At 42.4% G+C, this 12,713-nt stretch overlaps 1 protein-coding gene across 1 annotated transcript; it reads left to right on the forward strand.

Moving 5' to 3' along the window:
- Positions 1–200: 200 nt before the first annotated feature.
- On the forward strand, positions 201–12,479 carry LOC112434081 (DIS3-like exonuclease 1). Its single transcript, XM_076887975.1, has 9 exons — positions 201–1,663; positions 3,683–3,775; positions 3,858–4,146; positions 6,579–6,814; positions 7,999–8,153; positions 8,329–8,507; positions 8,598–8,743; positions 9,407–9,578; positions 11,147–12,479. The coding sequence occupies exons 1-9, from the start codon at positions 1,425–1,427 to the stop codon at positions 11,462–11,464; spliced, it is 1,827 nt and encodes a 608-aa protein (XP_076744090.1). The 5' UTR covers positions 201–1,424; the 3' UTR covers positions 11,465–12,479.
- Positions 12,480–12,713: the final 234 nt, after the last annotated feature.

Here is a 12,713-nt window from a genome sequence, read left to right on the forward strand (position 1 = left end):
GATAAAGAACTTACAACCTGGAAGTAGATTATATCTCCCATAGTGAGATACAGAGAATGGTTGCTTACCAGGGTAACTCTGGTTTTCTGAAACCCAGGTGATGTTTGGTTTTCACCTCCAAACAATCGCAGTCAGAGATCAGGGGAAAGAGGAAAGAGCAGAGAGCGTCAAAATAAAAGGGAAATTATGGGAGCAAACACCAGAGTTTAACAATTGTTCATCACTAAATACAGTACAGATATTTTAATAAGGAGAGGTTATTTGAAAGAATGAAATTGATTTACTGATGAACAGAATTTAAACAGGTGATTTGCCGTTAGACTCAGATGGCCTATCTCAGCGGAACAGAACCCCGTCTGTGAAAAGGATTAGAGCAGGAGCCCCGAGAGCCTGGAAGCTGGTGGTGGAATGGTTGAATGGAGCATGAGTGATGAGATGAGGCGTGTACAAGGAAGAATAACCGAGGACACAGCATGAATGCTGATTGGCCTGGAGAAGGTGATTGGACTAGACCACTTCAGGAACGCCTTTAGCCACACCTCACCAGGTGTAGACAATCGGCAGTTAAACCTAGGCAACACCTGAAGACAACTGCATTTCCACTGTAAGGAGTGTAAGGGTTGCAATGGGCTGTAACAAAGGACAAGCACAGATGAGTCCACTATCATAGACTGGAACATCATTCATAACTTTTTATGTTATAAAGGGGGTGGCAGTAGAGCTTCTGTGATTGGTCACATCAGAGAGTGCTTGGTTATCAGAGAGTTACCATAGTAACCAAAGGTTTTAAAGATTGCAATATAGCTATTGTTGTCCAGAGGGGCCGATGGTGCGATATGGCAGCCTCGCTTCTGTCAGTCTGCCCCAGGGCAGCTGTGGCTACAACTGTAGCTGCCTCCACCAGTGTGTGAATGTGAGAGTGAATGAATAGTGGCATTGTAAAGCGCTTTGGGTGCCTTGGAAAGCGCTATATAAATCCAATCCATTATTATTATTATTATTATTATCAAATCAACAAAATATTAAAGAATCATTAAATATGTGGAATAGTTCATTCTTTCCTTTTTTCATCAGTGGTTTACACACTGGCTTGCAGGCAAAATGTCACTGGTTCGATTGCAACCGGAGATACAAATCAGGGTTGTGCCTGGAAGGGCATCTGGTATAAAACTCTGCCGTATCAAAAGATGCTGAGCTATCAGGTGTGGTGACCCCTTGTGACAAGGGAGCAACTGAAAGTGAAACACTGTTTTGCTTTGTCTTTGTGTAAAGTGTCCTTGAGTGTTTTGAAAGGCGCTTAATAAAATGTATTATTATTATTATTATTATTAATGTTTTGTATAGAATCATAACAAAATGTGAAAAGTTCAAAAGACTATGCGGCTGTTTAGCTGTGCCTGTCCGTCTGCCATCAGCTGAGAGAGATGCCGGTCAACTCTCTGGAGAAGCCGTGGACGGTAGACCCCTCTGAGGTGGCAGAGCGGCGGGATCTTAGGGACAGTCGCCTGGTGTTCAGCATCGATCCACGCGGCTGTGAAGATGTAGACGACACGCTGTCTGTACACAAGCTCCCCAACAGAAGGCTGGAGCTGGGAGTTCACATTGCTGATGTCACTCACTTTGTCAAAGAGGGTTCGCTCACAGACTTGGAGGCACGTTCAAGGTGAGGAACTGGTTGGAGTGGTTGGGTAGAGTAGGTGGGATATAAAAGGATAAAAGAAAATTACAGCATCTTGCATAAGTGTTCAGAGGAACTTTCAGAAGTACAAAGAGGCAAGAAAGTTGTTGCCTGAATTAATGTTGCATCAGCAGCATGCCTTGTAGCGCAATTATAAATAACACAGAGGGCCACCTTAAATAAGGCTCGTGTCTGATGTGAAGCATTAAGCCTTAAATGTCTATCATTTAATCACATGTAGAAGGACTTCACAGGGTCCATGATGGCTTTGAAAGTATCACTGGCACCAGGAATTGAACCAATGGTCAGCACGTTGTTGGTTCAATCCCTGATGCCTTCGGGCTTCATGTTAAAGTCACCTTGCACAAAATACTTAACCCCCAAATTTCCCTGGATGCATCCGTTAGTGTGAGTGTGCATGTGAGAGAAAATGCTTAAAGGTATAGACTAACGCGCTGTATGAATATGTGTGCGAATGGACGAATGCTGGTCGTGCTAAAAGGTGGTTGGGGTTCTCACAGTAGAGAACTGCTACACACAGAACACAGTGGTCCATGTTGTTACGAAGAACTTGTGCTCATTTTGAGTACGATGCCATTAACAGGACAGGGGAATGTTTCCGCTGTGGGAAAGCCTGAGTGATTTTCACTGTGGCCTTCATAAACATATATTACTACGGGACATGGCAGCCATACTTGTACACAACATTCAACCAGAAGGTCATGCAGCAAAAAAAGGAAAAATGAGTCCGCTTCCAACTAAATTAGTTTTATTCTACTGAGTGGTAGAAGTAAAGAACAGTGTGTCACACATCATTTGTTTTCAGATCCCCTTTGTACAGTTACGGGTGTCAGGAAAACACCGGAGGTCACATGATGGCATGTGACCTTGAGTACCTGATGTTAATGGTTTGTCTATAATTGGCTTTCAGTGCATCTTATTAATAAAGAGGATGATGATACAAGACAGTTGAACCACAGTAATAGAACAAGAAGATATTCATCTGTGTTTATGTCCAGATATATGCACATGTTCTGATTTATTTATTTATTTTGTGCTGTATTGTACAAATGAATAAAACTGAGTTTAAAATATCTGCAGTAAATGAAGTGAAGGTCGGGGCTGCAAAAGTAATGCTTGCACTTGATCTCCACAAATTTTCCTTCCTGGGAACATGCAGCGATGACACCATGTGACAGGGAAGCAGCCCAAAAAAATTTGTGTCACAGCTGAACGGCCGACAAATCTGCAGCAAATGCATTCTGCTGTCATCTCGGTGTAATCTCGCTATAATCCAAAATCTCTACGGAATTCTTTCAGCACCTTGTTGAGTCTTGGAAGTGAAGAAAGGAGTGTTCAGAAGGCAGAAGTGTCTAACCCAGTGCTAATAAAATGTATCTGATAAAGTGTAGTCTGCAGATAAATTAGTAAGAAGGTCCATGAAGTGCATGTCGTTTTTTAAAGGCAGCAGCAGCAGCAGCAGCAGCATGTACAGAAGATGATTGAGAGCCGAGTGAGGAGAGAAACTCCGTGTAGACTGTTAACAACGTGCACTTATAAAATAATACTGAAATCTTACTATATATTTTTTATGTTGTGATTTTTAATGTAGTTTTGGTCCTCTGCTTTCTCTCTGACTTACTCTAAAATTCCATTTTACATTTCATAGCTGTCCACAAAGCAGCGTGCAGATCACCCACCTGTCCAGCTCGCCTCCACACTTTAAAGAAGTAAATTAAAATCTCATGATTGTGGTTTGAAGCCTTAAATTCTATTTCAGAAAATGGGGAATATTTATTAAATCATAAGAAAAACATTTTGCTTATTTATTTCATCCTTCCTGACTTATTAATAAACAGAAGGATGAAAATGACAAAGGTGGAACAAACTCTGAATATTTAGTACTTATTTTCAAATTATGTCTCACTTTTGATTAGAAAGAAGATGATAAAGCTGCTGCTTTGATCTCATTGCCTTTTTATATTTATTATGTCACTTCTTAAGGGCTACAACCTACTACCTGGCAGACCGCAGGTACGACATGCTGCCTGCTATTCTCAGCGCAGACCTTTGCTCACTGCTGGGAGGTGCTGACAGGTTAGTAGACTTCCCATCACACGTTTCATTTTCATATGCTTAAAATGCATGCTAGTTGTGTAACTGACACTTTCAAATTCAGGTATGCAATGAGCGTGCTTTGGGAGCTTGACGCAGAATCCCTTGAAGTCCAAGAGGTCTGGTATGGTCGTACACTCATCCGCTCCTCCTATCAGCTCCACTACGAGCTGGCTCAGGCGCTCCTCAACGGAGAACAGGTTGAGGTAGCGGAACTGGCCAACCTGGGTCCTCAGGAAAAGGGTTCTAAGCTAGCTCAACTCACTGAGGCACTTGAGATGCTCACACATGTAGCCAGACATCTTCGGGCAAAGAGGGACAGAGGAGGAGCGCTGGAGCTGGAAGGAGTGGAGGTATGATTGGTTTCTTGTATCTTCATAGAGTATTTTGTGTGTTTTGGTAATGTGTGTACTTAACAGTAAGACTATATAAATAAAGACTGCAAACATTTAAGGTTCATGTTCTTAATTGAAAGCGTAAGCATGTTATAGCTGAGTGTCTAACCCTAACACATCGTCACTACTGACGTCTAACATACGACACAAAATGATTCAATGAATCTGAAGTGAATCAAACAAAGTAAACCGTGCACATAGCTTCAGTGGAGAGAAATCCATTCTGCACATTAAAAACTGGAACCACTATCTTTCTCGCACATTTCAGCTGCAGAAGATTCTCCCTTCTAAGCTTCTGTCTAAGTGAAAGTTTGACTTAACCTCTGTGTTTGGTCATTTTGTCAGATGACATCATGGTTAGAAAATTCAGTATCAGTCACCCCGAAACACTTCATACAGCCGAGGGGAGGAAATCAGGTCAAAAGACACCTGTGGAAAAGGGCCAGGGATTAATGATAACTAATGATTAAATGGAGATTGGTCTATAAACATGTAGTCAGTGATAATGATGACAAAGAGGTGATGATGATGTTCGGCGTCATCATGAGAATCCCCCAGCTGCCACGGTCTATTGCAGCATAACTAAGGGAGGATTCAGGGTCACCTGGTCCAGCCCTAACTATATGCTTTAGCAAAAAGGAAAGTTTGAAGCCTAATCTTAAAAGTAGAGATAGTGTCTGTCTCCTGAATCCAAACTGGAAGCTGGTTCCACAGAAGAGGGGCCTGAAAACTGAAGGCTCTGCCTCCCATTCTACTTTTAAATACTCTAGGAACAACAAGTAGGCCTGCAGAGCGAGAGCGAAGTGCTCTAATAGGGTGATATGGTACTACAAGGTCATTAAGATAAGATGGGGCCTGATTATTTAAGACCTTGTATGTGAGGAGCAGGATTTTGAATTCTGGATTTAACAGGAAGCCAATGAAGGGAATCTGCTCTCTCTTTCTAGTCCCTGTCAGGACTCTTGCTGCAGCATTTTGGATCAGCTGAAGGCTTTTCAGCGAGTTTTTTGGACATCCTGATAATAATGAATTACAGTCGTCCAGCCTGGAAGTAATAAATGCATGAACTAGTTTTTCAGCGTCACTCTGAGACAGGATATTTCTAACTTTAGAGATGTTGCACAAATGGAAGAACGCAGTCTTACATATTTGTTTAATATGTGCATTGAAGGACATGTCCTGGTCAAACATGACTCCAAGGTTCCTCACAGTGTTACTGGAGGCCAAGGTAATGCCATCCAGAGTAAGAATCTGCTTAGATACCATATTTCTAACATGTTCAGGACTCAGTACAATAACTGAATGAATTTAGACGCAGGAGTCTTCCAGGTCTTTATGTTTAGTTTGGTTTTTTGCTGTGTTATTTACAGAATTACAGATGGATACCATATATTTCTTTTCATCGATAATAAATTATAGTACGGTCTAATAGAGACGTTATTTTTAAAATCAGGCGTCTAAGCAGAACACGTTCCTCAGCAGAAAACATTTTATCAGAAAGTCATTTCAGTGAGAATATTGGAATAAAGAAACCAAGCACTCCACTGTGAAACCACTGACAGTTTTCACATTAGATCACAGCCATTTATCTACAGCGGCTGGTCGGCCATCTGTTAAAACCTCATATGGACAATTCCTGTTGTTCTATAAGATGCTCTCTAATAGGATGTCTTGGATTTATTTATTATTCAGTTATTGCATTCCTGTTATGGCTGTACGCACACAGAATATTGATATGAAGTAAAAATGATTCTCTCGGGTTGCTTCTGGGATAGTGGAAAAACCAATATATTTCTAAAAGTGTGTTTAATGATTGAGCTGCCACCCAAAAATCAAGTTCTTATCTTGACAAAGCTGGATTATTGACCGCTGGTGAAACATCAGTTGTCCTGAAGGATAAGGACAACAGATGTTTCATCTTGATCTATTATATAAAACGGCCAAAACTGTGTTCAAATCCAAACTTTCTGGCTTCTTTTGGTTCCTGCTGAAGTGCTTTGGGTCCCCTCAGTTCATCCTTAGTCTGAGAAAAGTTTTGTTCTCTCTTTAAGGCACATTTCCTTTGAGCTAACTTAAACTCTGATTGGCTGTCCACTATAAACAAAAAGCATGAACAGCAGATCGGTGGAGTTTCTGTGCCCATGAGCAGAGCTGTGTGCCTGTTAGGGATATGTGTTCTTACTGGTATGATAGAGAGCTGAACGTAGGAAAGACAGTAGACTGTTTTCAGGTTGAGATTCATTCACATTTGGTTCTCCGTGCAGCATTTGTTCCGGTGGAATGGTGCATGTTCAACTGAGTTAAAGTAAACTGTAGTAAAATGTGGCCCACTGATGCATTTTCATATTCTTTTTCATTGAAGTCACGTTAGAAGCATTTTCCCTTTTCAGGTGGGTGCCCAGCTGGATGAGGAGAGGAACATTACGGCCCTGGTCCCTCGTCAGCCCCTGGAGGTCCATGAGACCGTGGCAGAGTGCATGATTTACGCCAACCACTGGGTGGCCCGCAAGATCCAGGAAGCTTTCCCCAACCAGGCCCTTCTAAGGTGTCACCCACCACCACAACAGGAGCTATTCAACCAGCTGGTGGACACTGCAAAGGCCAAAGGTTTCACCATTGACACCAGGTAATGTTTTTGACTGTTCAGTATAGAAACTGAGGAAATGCATATTGTAGTCCAACGCACATCATGTTCAGACACACAAGTGTGTGAACCTGAAATGTTTGATAACACGGGGACACACTCAGGTGTCACATGAGCAGTCAGACAAGAAGAAGACATGTTCCTTCAGCTCAGGTTGAGGTTGAAGCCAAATATGCTTCCAAACCAAAGACTAGAACATATGATGAAGCATATCTTGCCTTTGGCTTCAGCTTCACAACAGCTGTCGTGGCAAGGTCGGTCTCCCCGACAGAATTAGTTTCCCCTGCGTCGGGAGCACACGCTGGGCTGTCCAAATCACGGACAAACAGGATCCCACATTCTTGATTTTCAGTTCACAAACACTTCTTATAACGACTAACTACTCCTGAAACTTTGGAGGTTTTAGCTCTTTACACAGTAAAGTTACAGGATAAATATAATTATCAGGCAAAATGTCCTTCGTTTGTTAAAATAATCCCGTCTGATACCACGAGAGGACAATAAATATTTCATTTTCTGTTGTAACCCTTAAACTGAATGGTAATGTAACGACACTCAGGTTTCACTTTTTTACAAAACTAAAACATCACTACTTCCACGTCTGACTGTTTGTAATGGAGGCGGCGTAACCTGGATCCACACTCCGTGCCCAGCGAACGCTCGCCACGCAGGGGGAACACATGCTGTCGGCGATGCCGACCTCGGCACAACGCTGATCCTGCCGCAGTTTGTTCCCCGGTTCAAATCCCGGACAAACAGGATCCCACAGCTGTTTATGCTTTTAAACCCGTTTTGCACAGAGAGCAGTGTTGAATATTCTCACACGGGAACAAAACAAACAACTCAAATAATTAAAGATGGTTTGTTTTTCTGTTTTTTAAAAGAGGCAGTGATTTATTTAATTACAACCTGTAATCTATTACAGTTAACTTTTATTTGTTTAACTGTTTACAAAAGGTCTGAGGATCTGAGGCGTGGAATGAACTGCAATGGAGTTTGAAAACAAAATATGAATGTGCGGTTGGAGGATTGTGGGGGGGGGGGGGTTAAACCAACAGCAGAACCGGTCCCAGGACAAGAGACATGGTGATGCAAGTAGCTTTGTGTCACTGACTGCTGAGATGAGAGGCCTCACTCATCCCTGGTTTCTGGCTCTGTTCCTTCAGGTCCAACAAGGCTTTAGCTGCCTCACTGGACCGAGCTGTGGACCCACAGGACCCCTTGGTGAACAGGTTGTTCAGAATGATGGCCACCACTGCTATGTCACAGGCTCTGTACTTCTCCACTGGTGCTCATCCTCAAGACCAATACTACCATTATGGTACGATACCGCTGCACAGCTTTTATTGGCTGCACTAGAGTTTCAGTGTGACTGTGGGTCAGTCCATCCATCACACGTCTGCACACACTTGTCCAACGTCTGTTGTTTGTGAAGAATTATTCGACTGAGAACTAGAAAGAAGGCTAACGTGCTGATATTTGCTTCGTTGTCGTAGGTCTGGCTCTGGATCGCTACACACACTTTACCTCACCCATCCGTCGGTACGCAGACATTGTCGTGCACCGCCTTCTTACCGCAGCCCTGCACATGCAGAGGGGCGTTGTATCTGGTAAAGCACCAGCCAGTAACAAAGAAGTGGAGGAAATGGCTCACCATGTCAACAGCAAGAACAGGGTCAGGGGTGTTTTATTGTTTGTGTTTTTCAATGATTCACCTCTTACTCTATTAACAGAAGCTGTGCTGACGTCTGTGTTTCATTTGCAGGCAGCACAGGCAGCCCAAATGCGATCCACAGCACTGTTTCAGTGTCTGTTTTTCAGAGAACGAGACCCTCAGACAGACCCGTGCTGTGTGGCTGATGCTGTTGTCTACTCCATTCGAGACAACGGTGTCTTGGTGTTTATCCCAGAGTAAGAACCGTTAGTCCTGTGTTTTGTTCTGCAGTCTTCTTCTTTTCCTTTGTTTAATGGAGCTGTACAGCAGCTCACAGACGGCCAACCACTCGTGTATTTTTAATAGACGAATTCAAAGTTTATGACAATGAATGAATTTGTTGGAAGATGTAATTGCACGCTAATCAATGTATATTTAACAGTATACACGCTAGTTTTATTTTCTCTTAAAAAACCTCAAAATGAGTTTTAAATTGTATAAATTTACTAAACTAATTCCTTAAACATTTATTGTGAGCAGGGAAAATCGGCTAAAACCCCGAATCTTTTCTCTACCAGGCTTTAAATAAGTTAATTGCATTGCTGAAGTTGAGTCTGTGGGGAGGGACGGTGCTTTGGAGCCAGCCTTGTGTTTGTGGCACTTCTACGTTAGCTTAGCTAACCTCTGGAGGTTGCTGCTTGTTTATTGCAAGGAAAGTGTAATTTAATAACATCAGTGTTCTCCATGCTTGTGGTGTTACAGGGATATGCAATATTAACAGTTTATTAAAATGTAACCTGTGGTCATTTTGAGAAGGCTGTAGAATCCATGTAATGATTAAAATCACAGGGCGCAAAGCAGGTTGAGTAATATCACTGAGTAAGTAAGGCTGCCTCTGACCACAGCCATGTTGTTCACAGGTATGGTGTGAGGGGGCCTGTGTATCTGAAGAACAAAGAGGGCCTGGTGGTGGTAGCGGGACAGGACGGCAGCTGTGATTGGCAGGGTGGCACTGTGCGAAAATACCCGGACCGCATTACCACCACCTCCAGCTGTGGCACCTCCACCTTCAAACTGTTTGACCACATCACCGTAAGTCACAGAAAACGCTAATCAATCATTTTAGAAGGTTTCCAGCAATGCAGCGCCTAAAGGCGACGATTCCAAATATATATGCATGAGTGTATATGAATCACAGGTTCATACGACTACTGGATCTTTTGTGGTCCAACATTAAGAGACGTTTTATGATCTTGTTGTGATAAAGTGTTGTGTGGTTGCTGCTTTGTTAGCTAATCTCAAGGTAACAAAACGTCAGTAAGATGAATGAGACGAAAATGATTCCTGAAAATAAATCATTTAAAGTTATTCAGTTTATTGTTTTTAAATATTATATGAAAACAAAAACATAAGTGTGGGGGGGGGGAGGCTCTCCTCCAAGACAAGAAATGTAATGCTTCCAGTTTGTGGCGTTTCTACACAAACCTTTTTGTAAAGGGAGATAAAAAATGACAGTGGGCGGTAATTGTTTTCACATAAACGCCTTTAAACGCTGCACGGTCGCACTCTCTCTCTCGCACTCGATAAATGATCCATTGTTGCTCTGCACACGTTTGTTACCACAAACGTCGCATGCACTTATGTCATTGTCATGAGACACTCTTGCAAACAAACTCACGGTTTAGTAACACAGTAGAGCAGCGTGTTTACGGGACAGTAACAGTAATCTAATTACCTTTTTTGCAACAGTAATCCCTTACTTTACTCGTTACTTGAAAAAAGTAATCTAATTATGCGTTGCTGCCCATCACTGGCGTCAAGTTATATTAAGTTCAGGCATGTTACACACGATGATTGTGAGGAATAAGTGCATGTGATTTAAGCAAAAAGAGCAGGAAACATTACCCTAAGGTTAGCTAACAAAAAGAAACTGAAGTAACGGTGTGTTATTCTCACATCTTTGGCTTTAAGACATGAAAAAGTGACAGAGTACTGCTGCTTCCACTGTTATCAACATCTTTTCTTTCTTTCATGGACTTATCCTGGGGTCATAAATGTCAAAGGGCAAAGGCAATGCTAACAACATAGCTTACTGATGGATGATGATGGATGACACATGTGGCCAAAACAAGATAGAAAGAAACATTAGCCCAAACACAAGTTGTCCACCACAGCATTGACTGCTGTCAAGCTATGATCATATCAAACAAAGAGATGATGATGATATTCAACAAACAAATCAACAAAACAACAACCTCACTGTGACACTTGACCGAGGTCACAGTGTTAATGAATGTTTTTCTCCCCCTCTGCTCCAGTCTCCACGTCGTGTGAATGTTAGAAAGCACAGTAAAGAAAGTTCGTGTACGGATGGATGAACGTTTGTTACATTGGATACGTGTGTGTAACATACGTATCCAATTTATCCTATTTATGAACAAAATTGTGGCACAGTCGGAAACTTCTCCACTCTACACCACTGTCTACTTAGCTGTGACGCTGCGCACAGTGCTGAGAGGACTGCTGTTATATATTACGTCACAAACCTTAAGTGGGCCTGTCTTTGCATAGCATTCCATTAGACTATTTTCAGTAGGTGCCATTACTGTGTAGTGATCGAACTGAGGAATACTGTGACTTACGTTCTCTGCTCTCTTCAGGTTCGTATTTCTGTCCACTCTTCAACTTGCCACGCTGACCGTCTAAACCTCGAGGTCATCAGCAACAAGCCTCACCACAGTGCCAAGTCCCAGCAGCCCAGCCCTCAGGGCCGCAGTCAGCTGGTCAAAGAGGTGGTGCGTCAGAATGAAGAGGCGCTGGCTCAGGAGAAGACAGCCCGGCGCCCCAAACTCTCCAAAGAGGAAAGAGAGTTTCGTCAGAGCAAAACTCCCAGTCTGTACTCTATTCTGGAAGAAATCAGAGAGTTGGCTCTGATGGATCTGGAAAGGGCTTCACGCCTCCCGGCAACAACAGCATAGAAACGCTGTAGCCCAGCTTTACCTCCAAGCAGACACTTGTGAGAACTGCACGCTGTGCGCTAACAGAACGGTGATCATTGAAGATCACTCGTGCTGAGTCATCCAGGTCATTCTTGTAGCTCCAGATTGTGTGTGGACAAACCACACGAGTGTGTGAAGTCACAGGAAAGCAAACACAATATTAAGTAAAAACATGTCCCGCCATCTTTTTAGAAACCAGAGTCAAACCGAATCAGTGGATACGTTTTGTAAAAGTTAGTTTTTAAAATCACATCAAGTTAAACTTAGTTGTAAGGAGGATAGGGAACGTGTTAATGCCAGTGAAGTGTCAGCAGTTACTTTGACAAGACCTAGTACTCACTGCAAATGTGGTTCAATCCTGCAGGAAACTAGTCAACTGCAGCAGGTTAAAGAAGTCTGGTAACAAAAGGCTTTTCTCTCAGCACCAGTGATCTCAATATCTCACTGGTGGGATCAATGTCTTGTGTAAATTAAATGTCTTGTGTTATAGAACCATTTTTGGTGAGTTCACACATATTGTACTACCTGTGACCACTTCATACAAAACCCAGCACGAGTATTGTTCTGGAGATGATAAAACGTCCACTCGTCCATTTTCTTCTGCACGTCCTGGAATCTGTCCCAGCTGTCATAGGGTGAGAGGCAGGATACGCCCTGGACAGGTCACCGGACTGATAAAACTTCATGTCACTCATTAGCAGACTTTAAAATAAACCCGTAGAGTAATGAAATACACCTGAGGTTGGTTGTGTTGGAAGTGATGTATAAAACTAGGATGTATTTATCTTATAGTTTGTATATCAAGAGCCTGTATAGAAGACACCAACACCAAGGACATTTTTATTGTTTGAACTGGTAAATAATCAGAAGCGTTTTTTGGTTTGTGGATTTTAAGATCGTTTTCTAGAACTACCAACAGAAATATGAACTGTACATAACTATTTCAATATGTGTGCAGTGGCCTGTAATTAAAAATGGTGTTTTCATTAGCGCAGATGGAGCCACTTCATCGTGTTGCGTTTCATGTCCCTGCAGTAGCTTAAGAAAGAACTGTTCATAATTGAACGAGCACTTAATGCTTGGAAGAGGGTGATGGTCAGTTGACAGCTCACATACTACACACACACAGAGGCCTTTTATAGAAACATGTTTGCAACCAAAATTCTGCCAATAGTGAAACTGGAGAAAGAAGATGCATCAGAGCAGGAACTGTGGATCAGTTCAAATA

This window comes from Maylandia zebra, linkage group LG9, assembly GCF_041146795.1.
Source record: "Maylandia zebra isolate NMK-2024a linkage group LG9, Mzebra_GT3a, whole genome shotgun sequence".
NCBI lineage: Eukaryota > Metazoa > Chordata > Actinopteri > Cichliformes > Cichlidae > Maylandia > Maylandia zebra.